The sequence below is a fragment of the Neolamprologus multifasciatus genome, chromosome 19, assembly GCF_963576455.1.
Source record: "Neolamprologus multifasciatus chromosome 19, fNeoMul1.2, whole genome shotgun sequence".
Classification (NCBI taxonomy): domain Eukaryota; kingdom Metazoa; phylum Chordata; class Actinopteri; order Cichliformes; family Cichlidae; genus Neolamprologus; species Neolamprologus multifasciatus.
This window is the reverse complement of record NC_140457.1, coordinates 3,100,670-3,117,972: the sequence shown is the minus strand read 5'-3', so window position 1 is coordinate 3,117,972 and position 17,303 is coordinate 3,100,670. Positions and strand designations below refer to the sequence as shown.

The 17,303-nt window shown below is 41.7% G+C and overlaps 2 protein-coding genes across 4 annotated transcripts; both read right to left on the bottom strand.

The window, feature by feature from the left end:
- Positions 1 to 304: 304 nt before the first annotated feature.
- srrm1 (serine/arginine repetitive matrix 1) lies at positions 305 to 12,101 on the bottom strand. 2 transcript variants are annotated; one of them, XM_085144448.1, is made up of 17 exons: positions 11,971 to 12,101; positions 10,974 to 11,063; positions 9,134 to 9,256; positions 6,802 to 6,972; positions 6,356 to 6,450; positions 6,011 to 6,259; positions 5,736 to 5,918; positions 5,522 to 5,641; positions 5,211 to 5,419; positions 4,324 to 4,404; positions 3,719 to 3,805; positions 3,376 to 3,511; positions 2,612 to 2,701; positions 1,952 to 2,431; positions 1,680 to 1,860; positions 1,207 to 1,383; positions 305 to 1,115 (listed from the first exon to the last, which is right to left on the bottom strand). In XM_085144448.1, the coding sequence occupies exons 1-17, from the start codon at positions 11,989 to 11,991 to the stop codon at positions 1,005 to 1,007; spliced, it is 2,604 nt and encodes an 867-aa protein (XP_085000574.1). In that variant the 5' UTR covers positions 11,992 to 12,101; the 3' UTR covers positions 305 to 1,004. The 2 variants fall into 2 exon arrangements, with proteins under 2 accessions (XP_085000574.1, XP_085000575.1); XM_085144449.1 differs by lacking the exons at positions 9,134 to 9,256; positions 10,974 to 11,063; positions 11,971 to 12,101 and adding an exon at positions 8,759 to 9,084.
- A 91-nt stretch (positions 12,102 to 12,192) lies between these two features.
- Positions 12,193 to 17,175, bottom strand: tdh2 (L-threonine dehydrogenase 2). Of its 2 annotated transcripts, none has more exons than XM_085144470.1 (9): positions 16,918 to 17,175; positions 16,597 to 16,820; positions 15,971 to 16,013; positions 15,816 to 15,886; positions 15,587 to 15,736; positions 15,322 to 15,494; positions 15,151 to 15,241; positions 14,400 to 14,669; positions 12,193 to 14,314 (listed from the first exon to the last, which is right to left on the bottom strand). In XM_085144470.1, the coding sequence occupies exons 2-9, from the start codon at positions 16,784 to 16,786 to the stop codon at positions 14,169 to 14,171; spliced, it is 1,134 nt and encodes a 377-aa protein (XP_085000596.1). In that variant the 5' UTR covers positions 16,787 to 16,820; positions 16,918 to 17,175; the 3' UTR covers positions 12,193 to 14,168. The 2 variants fall into 2 exon arrangements, with proteins under 2 accessions (XP_085000596.1, XP_085000595.1); XM_085144469.1 differs by having other exon boundaries at positions 16,597 to 16,800.
- Positions 17,176 to 17,303: the final 128 nt, after the last annotated feature.

Here is a 17,303-nt window from a genome sequence, read left to right as displayed (position 1 = left end):
AACTTTTTTCAAACTAAATCTAAATGAACTCAGGCCTTATACAGAACCTTATTCCAAAGATGTTTGTCGTTTAAGATGGATTTAACAGAATTTTACTGATTTGACACAAAAATGTTTGGCAATTGCACTTTTGATTACGTACAGAAAATAGAAACTTGCATTTTTGCTGCGTGTCCTGACAGCAGCCTTTGTTTCCAAACAAATAAAACTAATAATAATGAGAATAATAATAATCCCTTTTTAGATTATTTTCTACAACATTTTATTACACCAAAAAAAAGAATGACAAAATGTTCCAAAACCATTAATCCTATAAAAAAGGTTTTAATTCTGAAAGGACAAGATGACAAGAGGCAAAATTACTAAATACAAAGATACTATTAGCAGTCCCACAGAGATTAGCTTGGTACAAGAGTGTCAACACAAACTGCATCATCTATCGGTTTGGGGAAAAAAAACTTAAAGCAGGTATCACATTGTCTTCAAACAAGAATTTAAACTCAAAAATAAGCAGGTTAAATGATGCCAAAACCTCTATTAAGTTACAATATGGGACAAAAGGTTCCGTTACAGCCTCTTTAATAGTGGACACAGCCGTCTCTCACAACTAAAAGGCAAAAGTAACTGTAACTGTATGTTACCTGTATAGTTACCTATACTTCATAAGGTCAGTGGTTCATGCACATCAGAGACAATCACTGCACATGCAATCATTTCTCAACAGAATCTACTGTAGGCTGTGGAAATAATATTTAACCTGCCCAAATCAAAACCTCTGAGCCTAACTTGTTTCCCTGCTGACAAATTAAAATTATGAACATCACAAGCTTCTTTACAGTTCAGATAATACACTAACCAACAAATCAAACCCTTCAGAATGTACCAAACCAGTAAAAAGAAACACAAAAGTCAAGGTTTAACAATTTGTACATTCTAAAGCTGAACCAGGTTGATGACAAACATCAAGAGTGATTGGAAAATTCACGAGTGAGAGCCGCTCGCTTTCAGGACATCTGTGATGGAGACATCTGGGCCTTCCTCATGGAGCGCAGCGCTTTCTCTCTAAGGTGCTTTTCCAGATCGTCCAAGGTGTTTTCCACGTCACTGTCCGATTCCTAAACAACAACAACGACGCATCATTTACTCAACGACCTATATCCGCTGTTGTACCGAACAGAAATCAGACAGAGGGGAAACTGATGTTACCTTTCTGGAATCTCTGTCCTCCTCTGCAGCCTGGTTCTCCTGTGTGTCTCCAGTCACAGCAGCAACACTGCTCTTCTCCTTCTTATGCTTCTTGTGCTTTTTATGCTTCTTCTCCTTCTTGTGTTTCTTTTCCTTCTTCTTCTTCTTTTTCTTTGCACCGCCGTCAACATCCGAAGTCTGAAAGAGAAACACCAGAACTTGACGACACAGGCATGAAGCATGTTTATATCAACACAAAGCTAAGAGAAGGATTATGGCAACGGTGCTGCAGCTCAGCTTACAGTTAATGTTTCTGTTGGAGGAATTTAGAATTTTACAGTTAAAGTTTTAAAAACACTGAACACATGATGACATTTCCTTTTAACAATGCTGCAAAAGTTCAACTTCCTGAGGCTATCACTTGCCATGATTGGCACAGATTTTAACAGTTAGACCATTAAAAATATTTTTTATATCTGCGAATAAGCTCAAACCTTGCTTGGAGATCGACTTCCAGAACCGCTGCTGGCTTTCTTGGCTGGTGGTGGAGATGCACTGGCAGAGCGAGACGGGGAGGGTGAGGCGGATGCTTGAGTCGGACGTTTCTGAGCTGCTGGTTCAGGGGAAACAGATCTGGAGGACGCTCTTCTTATAGGCTGAGGGCTTGGAGATGGTCTGAGAGAGATGACGCAGGTGACATCAGATAATTGGCACAGGTAAACAGAAATTAAAACGCTGTTCTGTCTGATACATAAGTGATCCCTACCTCTGGTTGTCACGGCGTTCTGGGGTGCGTGAAACTCTGCGGATGACTTTATTGTGTGGAGGTGACTGCTGTCTGCGCTGGTTAGACGGAGATGTGCTCAAGGTTTCGTAGCGCCGTGGGGGGGTTGTGGATCCTCTAACAGCGTGACCGCGGTTCGCAGGGGATGGGGAGAGGCGTCTGGATGCCGCAACAGGGGATCGAGCATCTCTGCTTCGCCGCCCAGGTGGCAGCATGGGGCTCCTCCTGTGTCTGGGTGGAGATGTCGAGGAGGGAGGGGATCGTCTTCTTGGAGGAGGAGAGCTTCTATGTCTGGGGGATCTGGAGGGACGTCGCTTGGTAGCCGGTGAAGAGCGTTTCATTGGTGAGTTAGACAGTTTCCTCTTCTGAGAGGGCAAAGGTGAAGGGCTGTAGCGACGTTGGATAGGGGGAGAATATCGTCTGGGGGATGGAGATCTACGACGGGGTGGTGGGGAAGGAGACCTGTGAAGCAGGAAATACAACCTTTAGGAAATACTTTAAAATTGGTAAGTAATTCATAAAAACCACAGGACAGGAACAACGACTCCTGTATGAAACACATGCCATTGCCCAGGAGTCTGTTTGCAACACAGAAGTTTGAAGAGATCATTTGTCTAAATTTAAAAGGAAACATTCTTATACCTGCGTCTTTGAGGAGGAGAGGGAGATCTGCGACGCCGAGGAGGAGTAGGGGTGCGACGTCTGCGTACCGGAGATGGAGAACGTCTTTTCCTGCAAGGAAAAAACAAAATCAGAGTCAGCAACTTGTGGCCGCCGCCTCCCATAACTAGACAAGCTGCAGCTTTATTCAAGGTCTGTAAAGAGTAAACACATTCTTATAAAGACCTTGAAGGAATTTGGTAATAAAGGATTCACTGGCCAAACTAAAGCAATCACTGGATTAAAATATACACACACACCAGTAAATAACTGCCAGTGACAAAAAAAGCTACAAATTCTTAATGTAATAATTGTGTCACAATCTTTAACTTAGATTTGACTGCAAGTCAGCTTCAGCCACAATACTGCAAAGCCCAGGGTCGAGACTGGCCCACTGCCAGGCACGAGCACAATGAGCAAGAAAAAAAAGATATTAGCTGTTCTATGAACACAGACGGTGATCCGGTGCTCTCCAGCTAGTACGGCCTACGTTACTATGATATGTGGAAAATAAACATCCACTTATTAAGAGCAGCACCCACGCAGCTCCATTTGTGCCACATTATGGATGAAAGTGGGCGGATAGTGATACACTGTACTTAACGTAACACTGTCTGGCCCTGAGTAGGCCTCTGTCGGCGCAGAGGAATAAAATTAATACATACAAACAATATAAGCAGAGCACAAACTATTAAGACTTGGAGGTTAAAGTGAGATAATGTATAAAAAACACTGTGTTATCTGACCTCGGTGAGGGATCCCTGTGTCGCCTTCGAGGAGACGGTGTACGACTGCGCCTCCTCCTGACCTCACCATTCCTGGCACCCGACCCTCCTGTTGCCCTCTTGGGCGCCTCATCTTCTGAGGATGAAGACCCCGTTTCTGAAACCACACAAACAAATGACATCAAGAGCTGCTTCGGCGAAGCCTTTGCTGTATGCGGTCAGGGAAAAAACACCAAGGTTGGGGTTAGGACACAGCTTCACAAGTCCATGAGACGATGAGTGCAAGATGACATGGACAGACTCGTTAAAGAGAGAGGGGAGGGGGTATGGGAAAAGAAAGAACGGGGATAAAAACGCTTTTAACCTGAAGACGATTGTCGGTTCTGCCTGCGATACTGACGTCGCTGCTGCACCGAATCTGCTGTTGCCCCTTTCTCATTTTTATCCTCCTCTGAAATGCAGAGCATTGAGTGTCCCATCAGTGTTAGCAAAGCCGGAAACAGACTGCCAAGGAAATGCTACAAGTATTACAGAAGACAGACTTATATAGCTGTGACGCTTGCTCTGTCATCGTGTTACAACATTTATAGTTTCCCCTTGCATTAGCACACAGTTTCTTAACATTTCTGGTGGCTCAGCTTCACCCTGTAAAGAGATGCTTCAGGTTACACAGACTCAGCCTTCTCAGTGTGGGAGCAAGGCAAAGGCTGAGGCTCGGCAATGCTGAGAATTTCACACATTTCACACTATGTGTTGGTAAATTAAATTTCTCAATGAGAATAATTAAAACTAAGCTCTCCTAGTACACAATATGGTGCACAAGCATGACAAGTGAACATGTACATCCTGCTGAAAGCCACAGTAACTGCACAGGGCGCAAAGTGATGAGTTAAAGTGTTAAACAGTCGCCACATTTAGAGATCCGTGAGGTGAAAGGCAGCATGGTTCTTTAACACGTTTAACACTTACCCGAGTCGGAGCCTTCAGATGGTCTGGGCTTGACGGTGTCAGGGGGAGAATCAGCCCTTCCTCCTTGTTTTCTCTTAAACCCTGAAAAACAATGCACAGCAAAAATTATATGCACTTGTCACTAGGGGTGGGGAAAAAATCGATACTGTGTAGTATGGTGATATTTTGTTTGCTAATAATGTATCGATACAGGGACAGCAGAAATGGATACTTTGTTACAAAAAGGTTTTTGTGCTCTGACTTCAGAGCATGTTGATCCTTTTTCTGAGCAAGAATCCTGACATTCCTTCACTGTCCAAATGTGTTTAACTGTTTTATGGCAGCAATAAACATGACAGTTTACTTATTTTAATTTAAGACATGTTTTATTTTTATTAAGTTTAAAACTTTTTTATTTAATGTAAAATTATATTTTGTTTTGATTTACTTTCAAAATCTTCAGTTGCTGAAGGGGCTGCATAGTTTTCATAAACTGCATAGTTCAGAATAGCTATAATTGTACCAGATGGTTGATTCAGTTAAGTTGGACTAGACTGTAATACAAACCGTTCAGTTTGTCAACAATAAAACTGAAATGAGAGAAAGACTGAGTGTGAGACTTTGATATTAGAGAAAATGAATATTGATAAAGTTTACCTTTATGTACAGAATCTGAATATCGCAAAATATTTTAAAAAACTTGCAATAATATCGTATCGTGGGATGTATGGTGATTCCCACCTCTACTTGTCGCAGATTTATTAAAATAACAGCAACGAGCTTAGAGATACTCATTAAGTTTAACATTGGAATCCAACATCGGTTGTGCAGAAGAAGCATAAAGTCTTCAAATGTTTTCATAGGTAAAAATATTTTAATATAATGTACAAAGAGGAACTGAAGCACACCTGATGATCTGGGTGGGGAAGGAGAGCCCCGGCCCCTTCTAGCTCGTGGAGACGGTGATCGTCTGTTCTTGCCTGTGGGACTAATGGACGTATCAGGATGATGGACCGGTTTTCGGGGTGGTGTGGTAGATATTCTTTTCACTGCTTTTTTAGGCGAGCGAGAGCCTGATGAGCTGCTTCCAGAGGATGAAGCAGAGCGAGAGCGCCTCCTGTAGGACACAAAAAGGCTTAAAGTCTTCTGTATACCACAGACAACATGAAGTAAAATATTAAATCCATGCCAATACAAAAAAATAAATAAATATGCCGACCTGCGGACAGGGGAACGCCTGGGTCTGTGCCTGGAGCTAGCTGGCGCACGTCTAGGAGGGCTCCTACGACGAGGAGACATTCTCCTTCTGGGACTTTGTCTTCTGCGAGGAGAGTACGATCTGATTGGGTAGAGATCAGCAAATATAAAAAACTCCTTTACAGACTTTGACTTTTCATAATGAAAGTTTAAGTTAAAGCCACACGTCAAATCACCTAGAGCGCGAGCGGCGTCTGCGAGAACGAGAATGAGAGCGTGAGCGGTGGTGTCTTTCCCTCCTCGTGTCCTTCTCCCTTTCTCGTGACCTCGGTCTCTCTTCTTTCTTAAGGGTTTTCTCTGGCGACTGTTCTTTGACTTCATTCACAGAGTCGGCTTTCACCACTTCCACAACTGTCTCACTGCAAAAGAAAAGGATTTAAATGTCTTAAGTTCTAAATAACACCAGTCCAACTAAATGCCCACTTCAAATAAAAGCAACAAGTCCACAAACCAGGTGGAAGAAGCTTCTTGGACGACTGCCTCTGGCACAGCTCTTCCTGAAGTATCTGGTTCTACCGGCTCCTCTGAAGATTTTGTGGACAGCTGCATCAGGGGCGGAGGGGGTGAACTGCCACCAACTGGACTAGCTTGTTTGCGCCTTGGTGAGCGTGAGGGGCTGCGTTTCCTTTCCCGCTTCGCTGGTGACCTCCTCCGTGGTGATGGCGACCTCCTTCGCGGCGATGGTGACCTCGTTTTCCGTCTGGCCAGAGAGGCAAATACAAGAGGTTTGCATGTTCTACAACCAATTCACAAGCTGTAGTTCCATCTATGGGTCTCAAAATGAAAATAATGGTACCTCCTGGGGCTCTTTGACTGAGCCCGTTCTCTAAGGTCCTTTTCCTTCTTTTCCTCATCCACCTTCTTCAGAGAAGCAAGTTTCTCCTGTTCAATCTGCCACAAACAGATCAATGAGAGATGAATCATTTTACTCCTATTTTTAAACAATTACTGAGTTCAACATGATATATTTTGTAGAGTTTTTTTTAAGAGAAAAGGGGTCTTATTACTGCAATTTGTCAAGACTTATTTTACACCATTATATTCCCGTGTCTGTGCTACAGGTCTCCTCCTACATGTAATTGGTTGAGGAGCAGCTGTGCAAACACAACAAAAGCCACCTCCCACCCAAAAAAAGAAAAAAAGTCTTGCATGACACACTTTCAAAAAAAATAAATAAATGGAAAGCCCCCAAGCTCAGCGTGATCTTGCTCATCCCCGCTTCCACCATTTAGAAAAACTCACCTGTCTCTGTTTGATTTCCTCTTTCTTCTGTTCCAGAAAAGCTGAGGGGATGCCGGCAATGTTCTCCTGGGCGCTCAGCAGCAGGGGCCAGAGGTCCTTCATAAACTCCCGGGCGTTCTTCCCGTTCAGAAAGCCTGTCAGGTTGATCTGCATCATCTTGCTATCCGGGTGCTGCAACACACACACGAAGGGAGGAGAGAAAAAAAAACGTAGCCATTGAAATACTTGAAGACCAAACATCAAGGGGGAGTAGGGTCCCACAAACGGGGCTCCCTACCTTCTACTCCTCTATAAATTTATACCTCAAACTATTTAGATAACCATCTTAAAAACATGTAAGACACTGACTAGGCTATTTAACATCCCTGGGTCCAATATTAGACTCAACCTACAAAAATGAGACTGATTTAAATTGTACTCACAAACTCAGGAAACTGAGATTGTGAGCTAGCTGAGGGGAGACACATCTAATGATGTTAAAGAAATAAAATAAACACAACATGCAATTCTGCTCCCCTAGATTTACAATCTACCATAACAAAAAAGAAAAAGGAGGAAACAAAACCTCCCATAATACAAAGAAATTGTAGTATAATTTGATTTCTTCAGTGCTAGCCCACTACCATACATCCCCTTGGCCGCTACCCACCCCTTGCTTTCCAGTCTCCCCACCGTCTACACTTCAGGAGGTAAACAAACAGCCACAATACAGAGTGCATTAAAACCCAACACTGCAAGTACAGTTCCGGTGTCTTCAGTGAGTCCCGTGGGATCAGTGGGCACGGAGCTCCCTTGGCTTGCTTCCGCCTCCCTACTGCTTGAGACTCAACCACCATGAGCTTAATGTTATATCATTTATCTAAATTGCAAGAGACGAACAAGCAATAATGAGTACACAGTTACACAAAAACTGAGTTTTATTTCAACAACTGATAGAATGATTGTGAGATAGCGTAATCTCATTAACTGTATCAACTGTTTTCCATTATGCAACAGTACCCTTTAAATTTAGCTTAAACAGCCCACCCACTGGCAAGTAAAAGATAAAATAATAAGTAAAAAATAATACACATGTGTGATGCTGGCGACATAAAATATGAAAATACATACATCTGGATTTTCTTAGAATAACGAGCCATAAACGAAGATAAATGGCACTGAAATCAAAACTTGCATTCAAAAAATATACGAGTACACTGACAGTATTGTAATTACAAATACAGAGTATAAATTATCTGAAATGTTTCCTGTTTTATAAAGTATGTCTGTGCAATGGAAGTTACCCAAGTTCCAGACATCTTACATGCTTTGATCTATCAGTGGGACAGAGTAGAGTTTATGGAAAGGAAAACAGCTGGACTTAAAATAAAACAGCCTGGAGTGAATGTACACTTTAGTCTACAAAAATAGGATCTACAATATTACAGGTTTACTGTTAAGAGGGGTTTTGGAGAAAATAAGTGAACTTGTACTAACTTAAAACCAAGTTGAAAAGTATTGTTTCTTATGGGTGTAAATCGTGTTTATGCTGACCTCCAGAGGTTGAAGTTCTCAACTTGCTGCAGTGACGTTATAACACTTGGGCTGTGTTCTTGACACCCTCACATGACTGTTATGTGTGGTAACAAGTGAAAGCAAAAACACTTCTGACCACACTCAACAGAATGCAAAAGACAGTAAAAACTTGCAATCAGAGGTGGCCAGTGAGACAATACTTTTCAGTTTTGCGTGATAACCCAATTGGTAGAAAGTACAGAAAATCAGGCTGTTTCAGCCCATTTATGTCCTGTTTTGAGCCTGTACCTCCTGTTACGTTTAAAGGGAGTTGGGCAGTCTACCGATGGGCTGTCAACACCTACGAAGAATATAATTATGGCATTTTTTTTTAAAAAATTGATTTTTTTTTTAGGCGTTTCTTTCACTGACATGATATAGGTGATCCCTGCATATAACTCACCTCAAACCACACACTGCATCATGAAGGGAGAGTTGGGCTCAGTGACTTTGGGCTCAGGAGAGAGCTAATTAGGTGTTGGTGCTATACTTCTGATGCAAGGTATAACATCCATATTGGTTCAGGCCTTTTAAATCATAAATCACATCATCATTAGAAGACTGCTGGATAAAGGCACTTTGTCACATAACAGCAAAACATGGTAATGTCATTATAAATCAGTCTTACACCAACTGTTACTTTTCCCATTCAATCTCAGTTTGACTAGGACGTGTAATTATTTGCTTATATCGTTCTTACTGACTAAGCACTAAGCAATGCCCTTCAATATATGACAGTTCTGAAAGAACAAAAAATAAACACGATTAAAGACATTACCTTCTCCTCAAGCTGGTTAAATATGAACTCTATGACGACGTCATCCTCGAACCCCAAAATCTCGGTGACTCGCTGCGTAATCCAAGGTTTGATGACTTCTAGGTTCACTTTGGTCATGTCCACCTGAGCGGAAAACAGACCGTTAGTGATGAGAAACAGCAGCATTTGCAGTGAACAGTAAGTTTCAGTTTATATGCACCTGAACAGATACAAGATATCTTCATAACGTTTTGTCTTTTCTCTCATCTTAACGATTTATTTCAACCCTGCGCTGCCGGCTCACACCGTTTTATACACAGCTGCTTTATTTCCATCCGATATTTGCGATTTTGTTTTGTAGCCAGCCGTTTTTGCTTTGTTATAAATATATTATTATGTAACATGGCTTTTCCTGGCTCAAAATGGGCACAAAATGCAATCAGAGCACAAAGCGATTGTGTTATCTGACAGGAACTTGTCCATTTCACTCTGATGTCTGACGACTAAATAGATTACACACAAATCCCACAAGACAAACACAGTGATTCATCTATTGCAAGGATTTAAATAAAGAAGAAAATAGCTTTACTGTCCTTAAAAGATCTGACTTACATATTCAAAAATCATAAAAGGTAAATTTGAAAACCTTTTTTGTCAAACAAAAGATTTAACATTTTCTCACCAGGGATGGCTTTGGGGGGAAAAACGTAGCACAAAGCTTGGCTTTATATTTCTGCATAAATCTATATTTTACTGTATTTATTTTAATTTAACGTAAGATATTAGTTTTGCCATATTACATTTACTTTACCAGATGTATCATTCTACTCTATAAAGCTGTCTGGTTTTATGTTTGTTGTTCTTGACTTAACTTTTAGCTGTTGTACAAAGAAGTTCCCTTTTAGGATCCAGTTTAATTTAATTTTAAAAATTGTTTTTATCTGATTCTGACGCTTTATATTAATGGACGTCATGGGTCGGTCGTTATGTTGAAGAACCTTGGATCTTTTGCTTGTTAAGACCAATGTGTGGTAACCATGTGTGGACCATGGAACCACTTAGTGGTCATCAATTCAAAAAATACAAAACTTACGCGTGCCAGAATTTATCAAAAAAGCTCATTTTCTTTAGAAGCCACTGGACAAGACACATGAATCTGATATGTGATATACAAATAAAAATACACAGACAGAAGACAAATACAAACAACAACTGATCACACATTTGGCTCTTTTAAGATCTGCTTTTAAAACGTCATGTGTTAAGTTTTCTTTATAAGTGATAACGTGTTCCAATAATTACTTTTATTCAAATGTGGTGCGCTCTAGATGGCGTCCTACCCTCAACCGCACTGTCACTTCTTTGTGTCTTTTTAAGAAGTTACAGTGACAAAAAAAGAACGACTTTTTAAATCAAAAACTTTTGTGGCTTTCCTTAAATGTTACTCAACTATATTAATTGTTGTCCCACCTGTTACTGACCAGGCAGTCCCCTGCAAAGGTTCAAAAACGGCATTTGGGTGGAGACTAAAAATATAAACAGGTTATATATAAATAAACCAAAGTTAAAGTAATGACTAATTAACAGAAAAATGAACATTTACCTTTTATTTTTGGCTACTGGATAAAAAATTAAAAAAACAAACAAACCTGACTTAAGCTCATTAATCACAGGCCTGGTGAGGTGGTGGCCACTAAAATGTCTCTCACAGACACCCTCATACCTGTGGTGTATGAATGTCCAGGCTACACAGATTGCCATAAACTGACTCATGTTGATACAAGTTTGTAGATAACTATTTAACATGATTTTTTTTTAAAGTTATTTGAGAAAAAAAATGTCACTGCGGGTAATCATTTACCTTTTTGTCCAAACATTCTGCGAATTTCAGCTGCTTCAGCAGTTTCTTCTGCTTGTTGCTGAAGCGGTTGTCCTGCTCCGCACTCGTACCCTGCAGAAATAACAGCCAACATCAGCGGACTCGTGATGATCAGCTTTCATCGGACATGTCAAATCAGAAAAGAACAGAAACCCGTCTCGAACAGTGTTTTTAGTCTCAAGCTGCACAGCCTCCTCACTATTGGGCCCATGTTAGTTACAGCAGTCTTACTTACCGATAACATTATTAACGAGAGTCAAAGCTTAAGATGGAAAAACATTACGTTGCTCAAGCTAACGCGTCTTAAAATAAATACTTAAGACACGTGTGTTCCCTAGACCGCCGCTTCATGTTCCTTTTAGCTCCTCTAACTGAGCCGCAGGCGACACTGACACCAGTCGGTTAGCATTAGCCATGCTAACCACTTGCTTAATCCTCGAAAGCGAACGCACAGGCTAATAATAGGCAAAGCCCGAAGTCTACTTTGACTGACAGCGGAGTTGACAGAATATTAAAAGACACATTAATGTCATTATTCAGCAAACACGGAGGGCTTGCTAAGGCCAGCACAGCAGCAGTCGTGACCAGCTCATGGAGACAGGAACGATGCACCGCCCGGGCGCCATCTTTAGTTAGCTAGCTAACTTGACTCGTCTATTTCCTGTAAATTTGTCTGTAAAATAACACGTACGGGGTTTTAACGTAAGAAGTTACACACTTTCATAAATTATAAGACAGAAAACATCAATATAGGGTACACGCAACAACTCCCAGAATACCCCAGGTGAAGAAGACTAATTGCAAATCCTGAGACTGTTGGCTCCCAGTTGATAGTCGAAGCCCTGACCGCTGTTTAGCTAGCTGCATGGCTCTTCACTGAAGACACATAGGAAACATCCATCCCATAAAACGTATATATATCTACATGCAGCTAAATAATAGTATACCAAATACAAAGATAAAAGTTTGAAGAACTTACGCGGAAGAATCCCGCGTCCATTTTAGGTGAAATGGATCGTAACTTGTGCTGTGGAGAAAGCTGTGTGCTGGTCCGCCGGTGAAATTCAGGGTGACGAGCCGGATGAATGGAGTGCCCCCACAGGAAGCAACAGGTACTGCAGCTACAGTGAGGAGGAAGAAGATTCCGCTCATCACCTGATGCACGAAATATGGCAGACTAGAATGTGCCTCAATATGCAGAGACAGCTTGCACAAATATGAATAAGACCCAAACCTTGGTTTAAACTGGTTTGCTCAAATGTTGTGGATTTAAAAAAGCATTTTGTTTTTATTCATTGTCCAGTTAGGAGCTTGTTAAAACCTGAACCTCACCAACCGCCATTCACCAGTAAGAATAAATGCTCAGATAAACAAATGAGAAAAACAAAAAATAATAAAATTAAAGAGCTTCCCATGAAAATCCTGCATTAATATATGCAGCAAAACAAGTGTTATGTTGGAATAAAAAATAAGAGGTAATCTGTCATTTATATCATCACTCTTGTGGTAATTGGGGAAATAATTGAACATTTTTATCAGGTTTTTGTCCTTCAAAGCAACTTCAGTAACATTTTTTTAGTTTGCTTTTGTCAACTGGTGGTCCATTTCCTACAGAATACTAAACATTTGCATGCATCATAATCACGATCATTAAATTAGATTTCTGAAACTGAGACTAATAGCTTTTTCTGTAAGAGAACCAGTTGGCAGTAATCCCCCAGACTTATCAACCACGCAATGCTTTTCCAGTCTTATTTTGTCCAAATTTGCTGAGCTTGTGTGACTTGTAGCCTCAGTTTCCTGTTTTTAACTCACCCAGTAGGACTCAGTGTAGTCTTCTGCTGTTGATGTGTTGTGTATTCAGAGATGCTTGTCTGCAGACCTTGGTTATAACGTGTTTTGTTTTTTAATTTACTGTTGCCTTCCTGTTCGCTAGATTTTCACCTGAGCAGCCACTCACTTGATATTTTCTCTTTTTTAGACTTCTGTAAATCCTAGAAATGGCTGTGTTGGAAAATCTAGCCAGTCTGAAAATAACAATTTAAAGTGTCTTAAATCATGTTTCTTCCCCAGTCAGATGCTTGGTTTGAACTTCAGCAGACTATCTGGACTGTTTCTACATGCCTTAATCGGTGTGATTGGCTAGTTAGATATTTAGAACAGGTGTACCTAACAAAGTGGCTGGTGAATACCTTAATTTTGTATATGTTACTCAAACAAATTAGAGAATGAAAGCATAGATGAGACAACTTTAACTATTTCTTAAATAGAAGTTAAATTGTTCTTGTTTTTAAGCTGATCGGGTGTTTTGGATGTAAAAATGACACCGAAAAAATAAACTTTGGCAGCATACGGTATTCAATGCTCTTTGGGTAAATAACATTTTTATTATTAAAGGTCTGATTCAAAGTACACAGCATTTTTAATATATTGTTTTCCTAAGTAAATACGGCCTCATTTGATACTGTTACTCATTCATATTTGTAATCACACCGCTGGCAAAAAAAGTAAAGGCTTCCTGTTCTGTGCCACGGCAAAGGTAGTGCGGTAGTATATACTGTGAGTTTCGTTTGATAGCCTATATTATAAAAGAGTGCTTTACAAACAGCCAGGATACATGATTTTTCATTACAGTCCAAAGTCAACTGAGCCAGTCATTCCAGATGATCCTGGATTCAAAATGTCCAACAGATTTGTTGTTCTACACGTGGAACTTGTCCATATTGTGTTAGATATTGTAACAGACGCTGAAACACGCTGGTGTGCTCATGCATGCGATCAACATCTGAAACTCTTTAACAGAAATGTTTCTGTTCCACCTGAGGCAACATGCCCATGTGTAAAGTGATGCTTATACCATGAGAACAATAAAAACCACAAAGATGAAGAGAAGGTTTGACAGTATCTGATTCCCTGAAAAGACTGAAGTGTGTGTGTGCATGTGTGTGTGCATGTGTTTGACATCTCACTTTCCACTGAATATAAAGAGGTTATGACTGAGAATTTCCATTTTACAATCAGTCCCTGGCACGGTGCAGCGATGCTCCAGACAAACAGATGATACTGGTTGACAATTTGTAAAAGTGAAGTAAAACAAAGTGTGCTGTTGGTAAATGTAGACTGAAGAAAAGTCAGTGGTAGGTAGGGCATTGGTTAGTCTTGGTGCAGCAGGTTTTGCTAGCTGACTGGCAAACCCTGGCTGGTCCTCTTGTCTCGGATGGAGCGGAGCATGTCCGACACCAGCTCCTCAAGCCCGAAGGCTGGCGCCCAGCCCCAGTCTCTCCTGGCATTGGTGTCATCAAATCTCACAGGCCAGCTGTCTGCTGCAAAAACCAGAAAGGACAATTTAGTTTGATATTGGTTTATTATCAGTCCAACCAGTGGTTTAAAAACAAAAAGATACCATACCAATGGTCTGGCGGACAGTGTCAGGATTGTAGGTGACCTTCAGGTGAGGGAGATGCTTGCGGATTTCTTGGGCCACCTCTTCAGGGGTGAAGCTCATGGCAGCTATGTTGTAGGTGCGCAGTGACAGCTGGCACTCTGGAGCCTGCATGAACTCTACCGTGGCACGGTGGCAGTCAGAGATATGCATCATGGGAAGACGGGTGTCGGGTCGCAGGTAGCACTCATGGTGACCTGTGCTGAGAGCATCATGGAAGATCTGAACTGCGTAGTCTGTGAAGACAGAGGTCCGGAGCACTTAGTCCATGATGGATGATCTGATATCCTCGTGTTGGTGTTGTTCCCAGATCATCATGAAAATGTTGTTCCAGGTTCAACATTGCAAGTGACCAATCACATTATTGTGACGTTATTCTTTTGCGCACCAACCCATTCGTGCATTTATGAAATTCCAATGTTGCAAGGACAATATCAATTCTGCTTAGCGTTTATTAAAGGGTTAGGGTTAGGGTCCGTTGATCGGTGGACAAAGGCGGTTTCTCGCAGCTTAAGTACAGTTTTTCGTTTTACGCCGGTTTTTCCCGAAGTCGCAAAAGTATGACATCACAACATTCTGATTGGTCACTTGCAATGTTGATCCTGGAACAACCTTTAGTATGATGATCTGGGAACAACACCAACACGAGGATAGCAGATCGTGCGTCCATGACATCCAATGGATTGGAGTACATTTGCACAACACACACAGTTATACCTGTAGTTCCACCACCAGGAGGTGTGTTAACTGATATCACTCCAGGGTAACGCAGGCAGCGGAAGTCTAAGCCGTATTTATGATGGAGATACTAAAGAAAGAGAAGCTGATTAAAAAAATGAAATGGAGTCACAGGCGTCTCTGTAAGCACGCGTACAAAAAACATTTTACCTCCCCCATCAGTTCACCATGCACTTTAGACACGCCGTAGATGGTTCGAGGTCTTTGAACACAGAGGTCAGGGGCCGGGTCACGTGGAGAAGAGGGACCAAATGCCCCAATAGTGCTGGGGACAAAGAGGCGCAAACAGTTCTCTAAGGCCAAGTCCAGCACATTATGTAGGCCTGGATGGGCAGAAAAGAAGAGAGCACGAGTTCAACCCTGATTGTTCCTTAAAACCTGGTTACGTGTAAATGATGCGCACGTTCAAGCAGACCTGTGATGTTGATCTTTCGTGCCAAAGCCACATTAGCCTCGCCCACAGCACTAAGCAGAGCGCTGTAGTGGACCAGCCAAGTGACGCGATTGTTTACAATAAGTTCTCGGAGGTGTTTGTAGTCCAAAACATCGGCGTACACAAACGGGCCTAAAAAACAACAGAAAAAAAAGTAACGTAATCGGTAACTTTTAAAGTAATACGCATACTTGAATTAGATTTTACATACCATTGGCGTAAACGTGAGGTGGAGGCTTCTTGATGTCTGACAGGATTACATTGTCCCTTCCATACTGTTTTCTAGACATTAACAAAAATATGATGACATTTAAACTTCAAACCTTTTAGCAAGTTTCAAGATCTGAGGAATTTCTCCAATCTCACCTCAGCATCTGTGCAAGTCCCACACCTAACTGCCCAAGCCCACCTGCAGACAAAGGCAGGCGTTAACTTTCTACCTGCGCACACAGATAATCTGTATTTGTGGAAACTGGTAAATCGATAAAAGTCAAATCCATGTTGTTGGTTTTCACTTTCAGATGAATAAAGCTTTGTGTTTGTTGATCCTGGGACAAAAAGGCTATTATTCTCCCCGCAGTCACTCATTGGCCCTTTTATTTCACTAGCACTGTCTGTACACACTGTCTGTACACACTCTATTGTGCTGAATCAAAATAGGCTCCCGCTGTTGGAGCAAAGTGAACACAACTCAAAAAACCCCGCAGCACATGTTTGTGGCATTTCACATTGATACTCCAGTAAAACTAATTCTTCATTATCACATTTCTACACTTGATTCGATCTGAAACTGGGGCTCTGCTCGGAAATGATCCGACTCATTCTCTCTCGCAACAATTCAGAACAGAGGCAGCGCAGTGAAAGTGGTAGAAAACAATAGCAGCTTCCCAGGCTCAGTGTTTGGGCAACTGTGGAAAAGTCCTTTCCTGAATACATCAACGTCACACGCAAGCAACTATTGTGCGTTAATGATGGATGGAAATTTGCATCACCTGTGATGAGCACGCGCACGTTTTCCTGAGGAGATGGGGGGCTGGTGTCCTGGCTGTTCCACCTGCTCATCTGCCCGGAGGTGGAACTGAAGCTGCGGCCGGGCCAGCTCCGCGACCTGCTGAGACAGCCTCGGCAAAACAGGTCCAGCACCGCCGCAGAGGGCACACAGACCCGCACACCCGGTTTCATGTCCAGGAGCAGTCCTTGACAAAGTTACACCAAACTTAAGCAGAGCAAATATATCACACCAAACCCTTTAAAATCTCTTGGGCACAAACAAGATGTTTCGAAATGTTTTAAAAAAGGGGAAAATGTATTACCTGTGTCCTTATGATTTAGAAAAAGAATCCCAGGCAGATGATTCTTGTTCCACAAGCAGCAGATGTAACAGTGAATTCACAACTAGTCCACTAAACTAAACTATAAAATAAGAGCTGATAAGACAGCATTTAGGGGTGAGAATCAAAAAGATTACCAGCCCATCGGTCACCGTTTCAGTTCACCCAGTCAAGCTGGATAAATAAGCAGGTGCGTTAAGTCATGCTGGGCTATGTGGTTCTTCTCCACTTTGTGTAATCACCAGGGCTTGTGGCTCCTGACTGAGCAGGACTACAGTCTCCGGCGTGCAAAGCAACGTGTGTGCAAACATGCTGACTTGCTGTGCACAGGGATTTGCATTGTGAAGAGTGTTTAGCTGAGCTTAACA

Excerpts from the sequence above, each read along its gene's own strand:
- srrm1 (XM_085144448.1), bottom strand. The coding sequence starts at position 11,991 with ATGGACGCGGGATTCTTCCGC. Across the intron at positions 1,861-1,951 it reads GAACGCCGTGACAACCAGAG|ACCATCTCCAAGCCCTCAGC; the intron begins GTAGGGATCACT and ends CATCTCTCTCAG. Across the intron at positions 1,116-1,206 it reads AGGACAGAGATTCCAGAAAG|GAATCGGACAGTGACGTGGA; the intron begins GTAACATCAGTT and ends GTTGTTGTTTAG.
- tdh2 (XM_085144470.1), bottom strand. The coding sequence starts at position 16,786 with ATGAAACCGGGTGTGCGGGTCTGTGTGCCCTCTGCGGCGGTGCTGGAC. Across the intron at positions 15,242-15,321 it reads ATGGTGAACTGATGGGGGAG|TATCTCCATCATAAATACGG; the intron begins GTAAAATGTTTT and ends CTCTTTCTTTAG. Across the intron at positions 14,315-14,399 it reads CACTGTCCGCCAGACCATTG|CAGACAGCTGGCCTGTGAGA; the intron begins GTATGGTATCTT and ends TGGTTTTTGCAG.